The sequence below is a fragment of the Lissotriton vulgaris genome, chromosome 6 (genome assembly GCF_964263255.1).
Source record: "Lissotriton vulgaris chromosome 6, aLisVul1.2, whole genome shotgun sequence".
Classification (NCBI taxonomy): domain Eukaryota; kingdom Metazoa; phylum Chordata; class Amphibia; order Caudata; family Salamandridae; genus Lissotriton; species Lissotriton vulgaris.
In genome coordinates, this window is record NC_141694.1 from 317,181,623 (window position 1) to 317,198,350 (window position 16,728).

General features: G+C 51.0%; 1 protein-coding gene across 1 annotated transcript in view; it reads left to right on the plus strand.

Annotated features, from left to right (window-relative positions):
• The window catches only part of NOL10 (nucleolar protein 10), a 742,763-nt gene that overhangs the window by 296,859 nt on the left and 429,176 nt on the right, over nt 1-16,728 (plus strand). Inside the window, exons 9-10 of the mRNA XM_086926337.1 lie at nt 6,289-6,374; nt 14,968-15,046. Of these exons, the coding sequence (XP_086782463.1) occupies nt 6,289-6,374; nt 14,968-15,046 (165 nt within the window). The remainder of the gene's footprint in view (nt 1-6,288; nt 6,375-14,967; nt 15,047-16,728) is intronic.

Genomic DNA, 16,728 nt, shown 5'->3' on the forward strand with positions numbered 1-16,728 from the left:
AGGACACTGCAAGACAGTTACAGTGGTGGCTCACGGACCGCGATTTGGTCAGTGGCAGATCCCTCTCCCTACCCCACCTGGAGCACGTAGTTGTCAAGTCAAGTCAAGTCAAGTCATAAAATTTGTATAGCGCGCTACATACCCAGAGGGTTTCAAGGCGCTTAGGAAGGGGAGGAGGATTATTTGTCAAATATCCACGTTTTAAGCTGCTTTCTGAACGCTAGGTGATTCTGGGTGAGGCGAAGGTAAGCGGGGAGTGAGTTCCAAGTTTTGGCAGCCAGGTATGAAAAGGATCTGCCTCCCATGGTGGTCTTGTTGATGCGAGGTACCGTGGCGAAGGCTTGGCTGGAAGAGCGAAGTTGGCGGGAGGGGGTGTAGAAGGACAGTCGAAAGTTGAGGCAATCTGGTCCGATGTCGTAGAGTGATTTGTGTGCGTGGGTTAGCAGTCGGAAAGTGATCCTCTTATTGACGGGTAGCCAGTGGAGGTCTTTAAGGTGACCAGAGATGTGTTCGTTGCGTGGGATGTCTAATATGAGCCTGGCTGAGGCGTTTTGGATTCGTTGTAGTTTCTTCTGGAGTTTGGCGGTGGTACCTGCGTAGAGGGTGTTTCCGTAGTCCAGTCGGCTAGTGACTAGAGCGTGGGTGACTGTTTTCCTTGTTTCGGAGGGGATCCAGCGAAATGTTTTTCTGAGCATGCGAAGAATGTTAAAGCAGGAAGATGATACGGCGTTGACTTGTCTGTTCATTGAGAGTGAAGAATCCAGGATGACGCCAAGGTTCCGTGCGTGGTCTGTCGGGATGGGTGCTTTTCCGAGGGCTTCCGGCCACCAGGAGTCGTCCCATGCAGAGGGGGAAGTACCTAAGATGAGGACTTCTGTTTTGTCTGAGTTCAGTTTCAGACGGCTTTGTTTCATCCATTCGGCGACTTCTTTCATTCCTTCGTGTAGGTTAGTTTTGGCGGTGCTGGGGTCCTTGGTGAGAGAGAGGATCAGTTGAGTGTCGTCCGCGTAAGAGATGATGTTGAGGTTGTGTTGGCGGGCGATGGCCGCGAGGGGGCTCATGTATACGTTGAATAGGGTGGGACTGAGTGAGGATCCTTGAGGTACGCCGCAAATGATTTCAGAGGCCTCGGACTTGAATGGTGGGAGGCGGACTCTCTGGGTTCTTCCGGTGAGGAACGAGGTGATCCATTCCAGTGCTTTTCCTTGGATTCCGATGTTTCTGAGGCGTTGTAAAAGGGTGCTGTGACAGACTGTATCGAATGCTGCAGAGAGGTCGAGGAGGATGAGGGCGACTGTGTCTCCATTGTCCAGTAGAGTTCGAATGTCGTCTGTTGCTGCGATGAGGGCGGTCTCAGTGCTGTGTTTGGCTCGGAATCCAGATTGTGAGGGGTCGAGTGATTTGTTGGCTTCGAGGAAGGCGGCGAGCTGGTTGTTGACGGCTTTCTCGATGACTTTGGCCGGGAATGGAAGAAGCGAGATGGGGCGGTAGTTTTTGAGTTCGGTGGGGTCTGCTGTTGGTTTTTTCAGAAGGGCGGTGAGTTCAGCGTGTTTCCAGTCTTCTGGGAAGGTAGCGGAGTTGAGGGAGCAGTTGATGACGTCTCGGAGGTGCGGTGCTATGACGGAGTCTGCTTTGTTGAAGATGTGGTGAGGGCATGGGTCTGTGGGGGATCCGGAGTGGATGGAATTCATCAGGCGGATGGTGTCCTCAGTGGAGATTGGGTTCCAGGCGTTGAGGGTGTTTACGGGGGGAAGATGGTCAGCAGATGGTAGGGTGGGTTGGTTGTCAAAGCTGTTGTGGATGTCAGCAATCTTGTTGTGGAAAAAAGAGGCTAGGGAGTCGCAGAGGGCTTGAGAGGGGGTGATGTCGTTGGAGTTGGCCGAGGGGTTGGAAAATTCCTTGACGATGTTGAAAAGTTCCTTGCTGTTGTGGGCGTTGTTGTCAAGTCGATCCTTGAATGCTGTTTTCTTGGCTTTTCGGATCAGTTGGTGGTGAATACGGGTGGCGCTTTTGAAGGCGTCCTTGGTGCTGGTGGATGGGTCTTTTTTCCAGGCCTTTTCCAGGGAGCGGCAGAGTTTCTTGGACTTCTTGAGATCATCGTTGAACCATGAGGCCTTCTTGTTGCCTAGTTTGTGTTGACGTTTTTTCAGTGGTGCTAAGGTGTCGGCGGTGTTGGATAACCAAAGGGTGAGGTTGGAGGCAGCTTCGTTGGCGTTAGAAGAGAGGGCTGGGGAGGTTCGAAGGAGCGATGTGGAGATCTGGTCCGTGGTGATTTTGTTCCAGTTTCTTTGTAGAGTTGGTTGGAGGTGGATGATGGGTTTCGGCTTGTTGTAGGTGAAGTGAACGCAGCTGTGGTCAGTCCAGAGGAGATCCGTAGTGTGGCTGAAGGAGACATGGTTGCTGGAGGTGAAGATGGGGTCGAGTGTGTGACCTGCGATGTGGGTGGGGGAAGTGACCAGTTGTTTAAGTCCGAGGTTGGCGAGGTTGTCTAAGAGGGTGGCGGAGTTGCGGTCGTTGATCTTTTCAAGGTGGAAGTTGAGGTCTCCCAGAAGGATGTAGTCTTTGGAGGGGAGCGCGTGTGGGGTGATGAAGTCTGTGATGTCTTCACTGAATTTTGCGCGGGGTCCTGGTGGTCTGTAAAGGAGGGTGCCTCTGAGTGTGGTCTTGGGGTCGATGTGGATCTGGAAGTGAAGGTGTTCGGAGTTAGCGATGTTGGCGTCGGAGCTGGTAGAGATGCAGATGGATTTCTTATGGACGATAGCGATTCCTCCTCCTGTATGGTCGGTGCGGTCCTTGCGTGTGATCTTATAGTCATCTGGGATAGCGATGGCGATGTCAGGGGCGGAGGATGCGTTCATCCATGTTTCCGTTAGGAAGGCGACGTCAGGAGAGATGGTGTCTAGTAGGTTCCAAAGGTCAATGGCGTGCCTGTGGACCGAGCGGGTGTTGAGAAGGATGCATTGTAGGTGGTTGGGGTCGGGGATCTGTGGTGTGGTCGTAGCGGAGATGGTGTCGGTGCCGCTAAATTTGCAGGAGAAGCAGGAGAAAGGTCCATGGGTGTGTCCGGGGGCGGCTTGGACGCAGTTGGGGGCGCGGCCGGGGTTAAGGGCTAGGAGGGTGGCGGCATCGTAGGTAGTGCGGGGGGGCTGGGGAGCGCGAGGGCCAGGGGGTCTGGCGCTGGGCGCGGTCCAGGCGCGGACGGGCGTAGACGGGCTTACCTTTGGCGCACCTTCGGCGTGTCCGAAGCGCGTGGACGCTGCGCGTGGGGGCATTTGGCCATAAATGGATGGTGGGGGGGGCGGAGCGTGGGAGGGGCAGCAGCTGGGAGGCGGTGGCGGGAGGAGGGGCTGACCAGGGGCCAAACAACAACAACAGCACAAAATGGAGGGTCAAAGGCGAGCGCAGCCAGGGGCAGAAAAGGCAAAGCGAATAGCAACAGAGCCCAAAGCGCACCAATCAATATCAGTGCAGCGTCAGTCAATGTGACAGACTCGGCGAGGACGCGCCACAAAATCAATAAACAACTGTTCAGCAGTGCAGCGCGAGCAAATTAATGGATCGGCAGAGCAGCGCTGTAGCTAAATAAATAAACAGATACGTGTCCCTCCTGGGCTGGGGGGGGCCACATGGGAGAGGCGAGATCAGAGGCCTCTGGTCTCCGGCGGAGTCCCAGCTCCACATCAACCTTCTGGAGCTGCAGGCGATCCATCTTGCACTGAAAGCATTCCTCCCCTCTGTCCGGGGGAGTGTAATGCAGGTGTTCACGGACAACACCACCGCCATGTGGTACTCCAACAAACAGGGCGGGGTGGGGTCGTGGACCCTATGCCAGGAGGCTCTGCACCTCTGTCAGTGGCTGGAACATCAGGGCGTGACCCTGGTGGTTCAACACCTGGCAGGTTCCCTGAACGCCAGGCGGACGAACTCAGACGCCGGTGCATGATGGATCACGAATGGCGTCTGAACTCGGATGTGACGCAAGACCTCTTTCAGCAGTGGGGAGAGCCTTGGTTAGATCTATTCGCCACAGAAGAGAATGCGCAATGTCATCAGTTCTGCGCGTTGGAGTTTCCAAGGCGGCACTCGCTCGGAGACGCTTTTCGTCGCGAGTGAAGTTGCGGTCTATTGTACGCCTTTCCGCCTATACCACTTCTGCCCAGAGTGCTGAAGAAGATCAGGCGCGATCGGGCCCAGGTTATCCTTGTGACTCCGGACTGGGCACGAAGCTACTGGTATCCCGAGCTACTCTTCAGGAGGACCTTCTGTCGCAGCAGCAGGGGACGGTCTCCCACCAGAACCTGTCCAGTCTCCACCTACGAGCTTGGAGATTGAGCGGCGAGGCCATTTGACTTGCCTCCCGAAGTCTGTAATGTCATTCTGGCAGCCAGGCGTCCCTCCACGAAGTCGGTATACGCCTGCAGGTGGAACAGATTTGTGGCATGGTGCACAGCAAAGGCTGTGGATCCACTCTCTGCACCCCTTTCTGAGGTTCTCCTCTTCCTTCTTTCTATTGCCCAGCAGGGCTCTGCTCTGGGCACTATCAAGGGCTGCCTTTCTGCCCTTTCCTCCTTCTTAAGGCTACCTGATCAGCCTTCCTTGTTCAAGTCCCCGATTGTAAATAGGTTTTTGAAGGGCATCACACACATGTTTCCTCCTGTTCCATTTGTGATGCCCCAGTGGGACTTGAATCTTGTGCTTACCTACCTTATGTGTGCTCCCTTCGAGCCGCTCCATAACTGTCCTCTCCGTCTTCTTACCTTGAAGACTGCCTTCCTGGTTGCCGTCACCTCTGCGAGGAGAGTGGATGAGCAACTCTTTGTTGGTTACGTGGGCGCTAAGAAGGGAAAGGCGGTGCACAAGCGGACCATCTCGCGGTGGATCATCTTGTGTATCCAGGCGTGTTACTCCTTGGCTAAGAAGGAACCCCCTGTTGGGCTGAGGGCTCATTCCACTCGGGCCATGGCGCTTACCACTGCCTTGGGCCTCGCTGCACACGTTTGCAAGACACTATTGCCTGGACAGCCAAGTCCGGAGGGATGGCTTCTTTGGCCGTTCCGTCCTCCATGACTTTCTGGTGTGATTATTGGTTCGCAGACCCATCACCGGGGTTGGTATTGCTGGGGTATCTATTCTAAGGTAAGGAATCTATCACTAATGTGTCTCTTTCAGATGCACAAGTTACTACTTGTGTAACGATATATCTGTAAGAAACATTAGTTAGCGATAGATTCCTTACCGACTCACCCATCCTCCCCGTTCTGCAAACAGATATCTAGGGTTAAGGTCATCCCCTTTCAGGGCCCTAGTTTCATGGCACCAGTGTTGATTCTATCTTGGCTCTGCGTATCTGGCGCGGAAAAGCTGTGTATCAGAACTGACGTCCGCGCGCATGGGCGGCGTCTATGTACTCCGACTACATCATTCCGGCGCTAACGACGCCGACGACGGCCGCGGACGACGCCTGCCGGCTCGCAGGGGTATTGCTACACAAAATTTTCCGGATCCAGTCTGACGCCTGGGGATATTCTAAGATAAGGAATCTATCACTAACTAATGTCTCTTACAGATATATCGTTACACAAGTAGTAACTTGTGCTTCTACCCTGCCCCCTTTTCTTCGTTTTAACCTTTGTTTCCCTGATGGCTACCAACACTTCCTGGTTCGGAGTGTTGACAGCCACAGATCAACAGGCAGCTCCTGCTCGTAATTGTATGTGTACTGTACTTCGTCTCTAGATATCACTATGATTTTACTTTTGATTTTCTCAGGAACTACTGAACGGATTTACACCATTTAACAAAAAGCACAATCTGCGAACCGAACCCTACCTTTTTGCCAAATTTGGTGTAATTCCGTTCAGCCGTTCGGGCTGTAGCCCTGGCTAAAGGTCCCTATGGAAAATTGCTTGGGGAAAACACATTTTGGGACCCCCCTTTTTTCTCGGTCCCAACTAGCCGAATCACCCCCAAACTTTCAGGGAAGGAGTGGAGCAGGCTATTTTCTTGGAGAATTTCGCTGAGATTCGTCCACCGCCTCCAAAGTTATTCCAAATAGAATGTTGTGGATTTCCTATGGAAACTAGGTCCTAACTATATCTACCTACTGGTAGATATAGTACACACACATACACACACACACACACACACACAACTACATACAGACACACACACTTACACAAGCGCACAGCCACAACACACCGTAGCTGTTGTGAACATTCACTTGCTGAAATTACCTTTTTTCCTTGAATTTGATGGTTGCCATCTGACATATGTTTTTATGTTTGATAGGGTAAAGTGGAGTGCTGGGACCCTCGCATGCGTAATCGAGTAGGGCTACTAGATTGTGCTTTGGGAAGCTTAACGGCAGACACTGAGTAAGTATTACTTCCGAAAATAAAATGGGTGTATTTAATTTACTGAGTCAACATTGTAATGCACAATACAGTTTATTTATATTTATTTACAGAGGAATAGTGTCATCATTGAAAACAAAAAAGGCTAGAACATTTTTATCAATTCTTGCAAGACAAACTTATGTAAATATGTTAACAATGACGGTTTAATTCCTACATTTCTTCTTACTTCATGCCATCTCGAAAATGTCCACCTGTGAATTGCAGATACATCTTTGAGAAATTGCCTCTAAACCGAAACACCTTAAAAATGCATAATAAAAATGTCCTACTTTGTTTGAAATGTTTGAAGAACAAATATTGTATTTGATTGCTGGTCATGTACGTAAGGATTTCAACCCCATCAGTAGCTTCGACCCTGGACCCCACATTTGTTGAGATAGTTTGTTAGTCTGTGGAGTAGTGAGCATGATTGGTCTCACTTATCCACCTGGTGAGGGGGGAATTCTGTCAGGAGACTTCCCAGAATTGCTTGTGACCCCAGCAGAACTCTTTAGGTCTGCCCCTCATTATGCGTCTGAGAAGTCAAGGAACACAAGACTCTATCCACGCATCTTTAATATGCTCTGCTCTAACATTAGTATAGGCCAATAGTAAAAAGAGAAGTCAAAGAAAATACCTAACATTCTAACATCTTATTACAACTGTTTGACAGAATGTGGTCTTACGTTCTGCTATTGTGTTGAAATGTACCACATACCTCACATTTAGTTCAGGTTCATGGACTAACGAATCGTATCTAGAGCTCGTCTTTCAGAATGCAACACAGCACAGCAATTCTCCAGGTTTGCTACATGCAACATTTTCTGTACTGTACAGCACAGTATAAAAAATGGGAGAACGGGGGCGTGGCCAATATGGCGACGGAGTAAGACGTGCCTGCGAGCTCCTCCGGCACCCCGAGCCTTTCATAGCTTTGTTTAGCTGCACTGGGGCGATATCAACCCCGGCTTTGACTCTCCTGGGGTCGCTAAGGTGTCCTGAATCAGTTTGATCCTTCTCCCGTCGAGCTACGACCTGAGACGGCGGACTTAGCCGAGGTGTTGGAGTGGTGACGCACGAGTGCTGGAGCGGCCTACGGTTCTTCACCTGGGTTGCATCGGCTCTTAGCACGAGGGGACCCTGAACTCTAGCAAGTTGACGAGTGAAGCGCTTGCTCTGCGGGTCCCCCCTACTGGGATAGTAGCGAGCCTGCCTGAGACCCCGGGATCCATCTGGTTATTGACGACGGTGCGGAGGTGACGAAAAGGCGCCGACTTGTCTGGCGGCTGCTGGACAGCGCAGACGGCTGAAGAAAGGGGAGGTGGTGCCATCTTGCCTCTCACCCTCAATGCCCTGGGAGCGACCCAACGGACGACCCAACGGACTTTGAGCTACGTGGCGAGTGCTGCCTTCTGATCACCTCGGTCCCCCGGGTCTACGGAGCGGAGATACCTGAGGTGTGGAGGAGCGTAGCTTGCTGTCCGGGACGCTTTGGGAGATCGCGAGGTGCCTGGACCTAGGCTGGGGCGTCGCACCATGTCGACTAGAACTCGCTTGAATAAGCCGGGGAAGGACGGTCCTGGTAAAGGGCCGTCCGGATCGCCCCCCGGCCCCAGCAAGTCGCCGGCCAAGGACGATCCTGAGGGCCCGGTCACGAAGGCCTTCCTGATTGAGCTTTTTTCCTCCATCAAGGACGATATCACGGAACTGAAATCGCAATTGGCTTCCGATCTCCGTGAGGTCCGCCGAGACGTGGACGGCATCGGCGAGCGGATGGTGACCCTGGAGGACCACGATTTGGGCCTCAGTGGGGATGTCCATCAACTACAGCAGGACTTGCTCCAGCTGCGCGAGCAGAATTTGGATCTTCAGACCCATTGCGAGGATTTGGAAAACCGATCCCGCCGTATTAACATTCGGATCCGAGCGGTGCCCTGGGACGGAGACGGTGGGAACCTGCGGGAGTACGTAGAAGCTCTGTTTCTGCAAATTCTGTCAGAGGACGATCGCACGGAGGTCCGGATGGACAGAGTACATCGGGTAGGCCTGCCACGTGGCGCGCGCTCGCCACCTCCCGACATTTTGGTTTGCATCCACGATTTTCAACTGAAGGAGACAATCCTGCGGAAGGCGAGAGACACAAATAACTTGCTTTTTCGTGGGCACAGCCCTCAGCTTTTTCAGGATCTGGCGGCTTCCACCTTGCAAAAAAGACGAGACTTCCGCCCGGTCACGGCCTTTCTGCGGGAGCACGGGGTGTCCTACTCCTGGGAACACCCCTTTCGGCTCATTTTCAGGTGGCAAAATAGGCTGGTGCAAGTGAGATCCCTAGCAGCCGCCAGGGAGCTGTTGGGCATGGAGGAAGCAGCCGCGTCGGCGGGCGCCAGCGCCTCCCCAAGACGACGTCGCCGTTCCCGCTCCCCAGCATGGCAGAGAGTGGGCCGACACGGCGTAGCAGAGGGTCCGACACCATCGGCGAGCCAGAGTGAAAGGGGAGAAGTTTTTGCCTCGCTAGCCCTGGTGACTGAGTCGAGCCAAGTGGACAGCTCCTCAGCGGCCTAGGCTCCCTCGACGGCGGCCCATGGGGGCCGGGGGGGCTCTACCATCTCAGGTACTCTGTGGGACAGTACTCCACTGGAGGGTTACCCCGACCCTGAACTCGAGGGGGGCATTACCAGGGTCTTCTACCCCCGACCCTTAGGGTCATGTCCGACTTTCATTGTTCTTTTTCTAGTTCTGACTTTTTCTTTTTTGTGTTCTATTTCTGAGGCTCCTTTTGACTGTGGGAGGGTTGTTTGGGAAGGGACCCGGTGGTGGTGGCTGGGGATGTGGTAAGACTGTGGTATGCTCGGTTTTGGCTTATGGGGTGCACTGATTGGAGCGGTGGTGGGAGGTACTTGACTCGATGTTACCTGTTACAATAGGCTGCTGGAATGTTAAAGGCCTTAATTCTCCTCAAAAGCGCCAGAAAGTGTGGAAGTATATTCTTGATCATCAGTTAGATGTGGTGGGCCTACAGGAGACTCATTTGGCCCGTAAAGATGAATCTAGACCTAAGCACAGGCAATATCCCCTGATTTACAAATCCTCTGCCACTACTAAGCACCGGGGAGTGGCGCTTTTGTTCCGCTCCACACTTCAATTTCAACCTGTGGGGGTGCGGGGGGACAAGGAAGGGCGGTGGCTGATGGTGAAGGGGATGCTCATGGGTAAGCTTTGCACGTGGGTGGTTGTATATGCGCCGAATGCGGGCCAAAATGGGTTCCTTGAGGCCTTTCTGAGGGTGGTGGGGGATTTTGGGGAGGGAGCATTGATAGTGATGGGGGATTTTAACTTGGTTTGGGACAAAAAGTCTTGATTGTTCACATCAGCAGAGGACGGAGGCGGGTCTCTTTTCCCCTCAACTGCGTGATACTTTGATCAGTCTGGGCCTTATTGATAGCTGGCGTTCCCTCCACCCCCGCACTAGGGATTACACGTTCTACTCCCATGTCCACCACACTTATTCCCGCCTTGATCACATTTTTTTGCATCAATCTTTGCAGGGTGCCTTGCGGGACAGCAAAATATTTCCACTCTCGGTCTCCGATCATAGCCTTCTGGCGACATGCTTGATCTGGGCCCCGGAGTCGTCCCCTCACCGCAAATGGTATTTCCCTGCATCCCTTACGCGAGATGAGGAATCCTGCAAAAAGCTTAGGGTAGCCATTGGTGAGTTTTTCGAGATTAACAGGACTGGTGACACCTCGGTCTTCACCCAATGGGACACCTTCAAGGCGACGACACGGGGCACATGCATTGCGTTGAACTCCGCCCTGAACAGGCTTAGGCGCCAGGAGAGGGAGGCATTGGAGGCGGAACTGGAGACACTGGAAACTGCGCATAAGCAGAATCCTTCTCAAAGGACCCTTCGCCCTCTTGCTGCGGTGCGGGGGAAGCTCAGGGCGCACTATAATAATCGGGCTGAATATACCCTCTTGCGCTTACGGCGCCTCTCTTATGCTCAGGGCAACAAGATGGGGAGACACCTGGCACGGCAGCTCCGTGATAAACGTGAACGGGAATATGTGGGTGGCATTCGTACGTCTTCCGGCGTCGTGGAACATAGGGATGCGGTTAAAGCCGAGCTTTTCGGCGACTTTTATGCCGCCCTATACTCGACAGACCACCTGGCGCCGGCCGCTCAGCGGGAATACTTGGAGGCTCTGTCGCTTCCACAGGTTTCCAAGGAACGGAACAAACTGTTGGAGGCCCCCTTCTCTAGGGAGGAGGTGCTGACCACCATTCGGTCCCTCAAACCGCAGAAGGCTCCGGGCCCGGACGGCTTCACGGCTTCCTTCTATCAGACGTTTGCTTCCGAGTTGGGGGATCATTTGGTGACTCTTTTCAACAACATGAGGGAAGGGGGCCACACTACGGGCACTATGGCGGAAGCTATGATCTCGATCATTCCTAAAGCAAGGAAGGACCTCTCTAAATGCGAATCATACCGGCCCATTGCCCTGTTAAACGTAGATGCTAAACTGTACTCCTCTATCTTAGCTGCCCGGCTCCAGGACCTCATGCCTGCCCTCATCCACCCCGATCAATCGGGCTTCATAAAGGGTCGCCAGACCCATGATAACACTAGACGGCTGATCCATCTGATCGAGAAAGCTAATCTCTTTAAGATCCCAGCGGTTCTGGTAGGCCTCGATGCTGAGAAGGCGTTCGATCGGGTGGATTGGAACTTCCTCTTTAGTACCTTGCAGGCCTTCGGTTTTTCCCCCAAGTTCATAGATATGCTTGAGTCAATTACCATGGTCCGCGCTCGAGGGTTATGGTGAATGGTCATGTTTCACCCTTTTTTGCACATTCCCGGGGTACGAGGCAGGGCTGCCCCCTGTCTCCTCTACTTTTTGCACTCAGCATCGAGCCTCTCGCCCTTCGGGTGCGGGAAGACCCGGATATTGTTGGTCTCCCATTTCGGGGGAACAGCACAAAATATCTCTTTTTGCTGACGACGTCCTATTGTCACTAGCTGACCCGGGGATTTCCCTCCCGCGTGTGCAGGACGTACTCTCCCAGTTCGAAACGGTGGCGGGTTTTCAGGTCAATCCTGGTAAATCTTATATTCTTAATCTCACGTTGCCGCCCGCTGAGGTGGTTCGCATCCGGCCGCTTACGCCCCTGTCATGGTCTAGCTCCTCCATACAATATCTTGGGGTCCGGCTGACCTCGTCCGTCACTACCCTGTATGCTGCCAACTTCCCTCCTCTGCTGTCCCAGATACAGGCCGAGCTTAATCGCTGGAAGCCCATGTTTATCTCTTGGCTGGGACGAGTGCATGCCGTCAAGATGACGATGCTCCCCAAGCTCCTTTACCTGTTTCAGGCCCTCCCTATTACCTTGGAGGGGGGGGGGGGTTTCCGGCGTCTTAAATCTATGATTCTGCGCTACATCTGGCAGGGAGGCCGCGCTAGACTCTCCTTTCTTACACTGCGCCGGCCATTGAGGAGGGGCGGGGCTGGCCTTCCAGACATGCTTCTTTACTATAAAGCGGTGCAGCTTCGGGTGCTGGCCGAATGGACCCAAATGGAGTCGGAGAAGCACTGGTTACATATGGACAGGAGTGTAGCGGGACGTTCCATATGGGACCTGATTTGGAAAGTGAAGGGGGATCGGCCGCGCAACGCCTACATTAGCACCCCTACGAGTACTACTCTGAAGGTCTGGGATTTGGTCTCTAGTGATGAAAGGTGGACCTCCTTTCCCTCCCCCTTCACGCCTATTCACTTTAACCCAGCGTTTCCGCCAGCTCTTGTTGAGGGGCCCTTTGATGGATGGAGGGCGGGGGGTTGCCACACACTCACACATTTGTTCCATGGTTTTGAGCCGCTCACCTTCCATAATTGCATGCGGGACTATGGGGTGCCACCTACTGAGCGCTACCGACACGCCCAGCTGCTTCATTGGGCAATGTCACCTGAGGTACGGGATGCTGCGACGAGGCCTCCCACGGATTTTGAATCTTATATCACTCGTACATCATCTATGAAGGGGGTGATTTCATTCCTCTATGATTTGCTATTGACCACTGCTATCTCGCCTCGCCCTAGATACATGGGTTTGTGGGAGGAACACCTGGGGCGGGATATCTCCGACGAGGAGTGGTCTCGCCTCTGGTGTGATCTACACAGCTTTAACCATTCTATTGATCTTCGAGAAGCCCATATGAAGACTATGCTAGATTGGTATCTATACCCGTCCCGGTTGAAAAAGATTTTCCCTTCTGCATCAGACAGGTGTTGGCGGGGCTGTGGTTTCCTTGGAGACTTTTGCCATATCTGGTGGGACTGCCCCGTGATACGCCCCTATTGGGAGGAGATACTGTCTCATATCAGGAAAATCCTGGGCTACCCGATTCCAGACTCCATAGACTTCGTGCTCCTGGGCCTTTGGGACCCGCTTTTGGAGCACCAGACCAGGGCAGACAAACACATCCTTTGGCTTTGCGTAGGTGCGGCCAAGTTGACCTTGGCTGCAGCATGGAAGAAGAAGGAGGCCCCTGCTCTTTCCCTTTGGTTCGCTAGGTTGTGGAAGTTGTTGAGTGTGGAACGTATGGCGGACATTTTCAGAAATGACTTTAAGAACTTTACTTTCAGATGGGGCCCACTGGTCCGCTTTCTCTCTCGAGGGTTGCCGTCGGCGGTCTGCCCACCCACCATACGCGCCTTACATCTGTTTCAGGTGTGAAGTCTGCTTGAACGAATGCCTGCTGCTAGGCTGCCACCACTGGGGGAGGGAAGTGGCTGGAAAATTGGAGCCTCTGGGGGGGGGGGGGGGTTTGGTTAGTTTTTCTTCTAGAGGGGGATGGGGGGGGTTTTGTTTTTCCATGTTCAGCCTTGCCGCACTGTCTTCCTCACGGCCAGGACGCTGGGAGGCGCAAATGGACTTGGTCGAATAAGCCTCTGACTTGGACAGCTTTGCCCGGTGCCTGTAAGGGTTTTTGCCCCTCCGGGACTCCCGGGGGGTTGGATGCTGTTCCGGGCGGACTGTTGAGCCTTATCTTGCCCTGAACGATGACGCTGTATGATCCTTCATCACTATTGTTGCTGCTTGGCCATATTGAGTTGGCCCCTGCGAGGGCACTTTTTTGCATTTCCTGTGACTCCATCCTTTCTCTCTTCTGTTATTTCTGTCTTCCTGTTTTCTTAATAAAAATACCTTTAACAAAAAAAATGGGAGAACAGTTAGTACAAGTAAAAGACGCATGAACAGACAGTATGTGTTTCCTCAGATGTTCTTGAGAATAAGGCATGAGAAATGTACGCGTTCTAAAGCGCAGCATTGTGCTTTAAACTGCGAAATCTGTTTTCCATACAGCAGATCATGTAATTGAACTAAACAAAGAATCGATATAAATATACGAAAAACATACAAACCTATTAAAAACAGCACTAAACTATAAGGCTTCATTAAATTGGAAAATTATTCTAGAAATCCTGTATTATATTTTCTTCCCAAAGACAAAGTTCAAAGAGCATAAGTCACAAACCTTGGATTAAAAATAAAAAGCCCTGACACACAGGTTTCTTTTTCTTATCCAAAACGAACCATAGAAAACTATCTCGTCATATCAAATAGAAAAATATACACAAAATAAGGCAGTAAAAATATACCTCATGGTATTTTAAATAGGCCTTGCCAGAGCAGATTCTGCAGTTTTGTGAAATGCTAAATAGCAGAGCTCAGTGGACTAGCTAGACCTACTGCCACCCAGGGTGGACCCCAAGTTTACCGCCTGGTGCAGGTAAGAGCGGGGGTTAGTGGCGGCTGTTGGATGACTTGTTCGGGTGGGAAGTCTGCTTGGCCGAAGTTTGACTTGTTCTCGGGAGGAGGGAAGGTGGTTGTCAACAGACGTGACTTGCTCACCTCCGCTTTGCCCCCCAAAACAGTTCCCCCCACGCTACGCCACTGGCAGAGCTCAATATTATCTAGCCTTATGAAACTGTACTAACTTAGAAAGGATAAACGTCTGAGTCAGTGCTTATAGCCAGTCCTTATAGAATTTATACCTCAGACCTGCTTTTTTTCACATACCTCTGCATCATACACTTCTCTAAGTAAACTATTGTACAGTTTCAAGTTGTGTGCGCATTTGACAAACCTGCCTTTTCACAGGGTAAAAGGGCAAAGTCGGACATTCAAAGTTGCAAAATTAATGTGGCATACGAAATGGCTGAATTATTCAGAAATACAGTACAGTAGTACATTTGGTGACAAAATGTTAATAAGATTTGGCATGCTATTGATGTAACGTGAGGAACAAAGCCTTAGGCAAATAGTTCAGCAATACCCTTTCAGGTTTGTGATCTAGCATGAAAACGTGAACTTGCCATCAAAACATACACACTGGTTTAGCCGCATTGACATTGATTTTTAGAAGCTATCTTTCTAACACATCTTGAAATGTACATTTCCACTTTGTATTAATATATTTCATATCACCTCTAAACGTAAGAGTCAACTCTGCATTTGAGTCTATGTCCGAACATTCTAAGTGATATTTTTATAAAACTTGTTTTTGCAGGATTGATGGTTTACCCTCCATTTCCGCACTTAAGTTTAATGGAGCTTTGCACATGGCTGTGGGAACATCTACTGGACAGGTAATAATGCTTGACTTGGTTGTTTCTTAAAGACGATGTGAAAGTTTACCTCTGCTCTGAGAAACCACCTTCCCCTCCAGTTATTTGTATTTTTGCCTTTGACCCTGTATAGCTTTTTGATCCCTTTTGTCTATCTTCGTGCTCACAAATATCACATACAGAGAAATGTGAATTCTTGTAGGAGACAGCATTCAGCACCACAGAGATAACTGATTTGGTACCCTGGCATTGCTATCCCAAAGAAGAGAGTTGAGACATTATCGAACCTCCAGCGAGTGTAAAATGCTTCGTACCCGAGTTGTGCCTCTAGAAGTCCCTGTAATGTACTGGCACCATGTCAATAATCGCTGACCCCCACCCAGTGTAGGCTTGGGATTTCATAATTAGAGTGCCAAAGGTGGGCGCAGCTGTCCCTCAGAGAAAGGTGCTGCTGCCCTTACTCTGACTTACTACTGCAGAGAAGGGGGTGCATCTTGGCTGGTGGATCATAGTCATTTTAAATGATTCGAGGGGGAATCACAGAGCTGACTGATGCCACAGAAGGAGCAGGAAAGCAGAACATATAAGAAGTTCTTCCACTGCTACGAGTCGATATGGATTGGCTGAAATTGAAGCCATCCCCGGGTCACCCATTTATTTTGCGGGGAAAGACCATTTATTTTAAGGGGCAGTCCTGTTGGTGGACTTTTTGAAGGATTTAAATGCTGCCACTGGTAGTATTAATCCTACTACTTCTGCACTTAATTACTGTATATAGAGGGTGTGCTGGATACGATGGAGAAGTAAGTAAGAGAATACATCAGAAAACTTGAATTTCCACAATTTCAGGATGCCTGACGAATTAGGGATTTTTATTTCTGTGCTTAGTGTCAGAAGTTGTATTGCAAAGTTATTAAGCTGTACAGCTGGATGTACCTGTGCAGGAGGAGCTGATAACTTTTTTAAACCTTATTTTTATTGGCCTTTTATAGAACCAAAACAACAAAATTCCACTGCCACCAAATTGTCCAAGATGTGGGTGGGTATCTTACACCCTGGGTCGTATGATAGTGTTCACCCCGATCCATGGCCTGCCCCTCGCTTATTGCATTTTATCAGGCTGATCCCAGTGGCCAACATTACCCTTCTTTTCTCTCAATGCCATCGGTGTCTAGGAGTCTTGCTACTCGAGCCCCTGTACAGACTGGCTCGAGAAACCACATACAATCCATGTAACTCTTTTTTCTCGACTATTCTCCTTGCTTTGGATCCTGGGTGGGAGTAGGTGGATCTATTGCAGGTGGTCCTAGTTCGCCAGCTGGTTTTTCGCTGTGTGAGCAGCACCTCCTTCTCAGTGTTCTAGGAGTCAGTAATAAGAAGGGAGCCCATCTTCAGGTTGCTTGACCCACCCTGGAGCTCCTACTTCCACACTTTGGGTATCAGTGTGGCACCATCTTGAAACTCTCTGTGGCAAGGGTATAGGGTGGTGCTCCTCTTGTTTTCAGCAATGGTTGTTGCTGGATTTAGGGGCATATGTAGGTAATTTACATTTTGCGACTCTCAAATAGCTTTTTTTAAGGAATCGCTATTTGAGAATTGCAAAATGGAATGTAGGTAATAATTCGGAATTTTTTTTGCGAATCCCTAAAATTCCTTAATTGCGATTAGCAAATTGCGAATCGCAATTAAGGAATGAGTGTCCC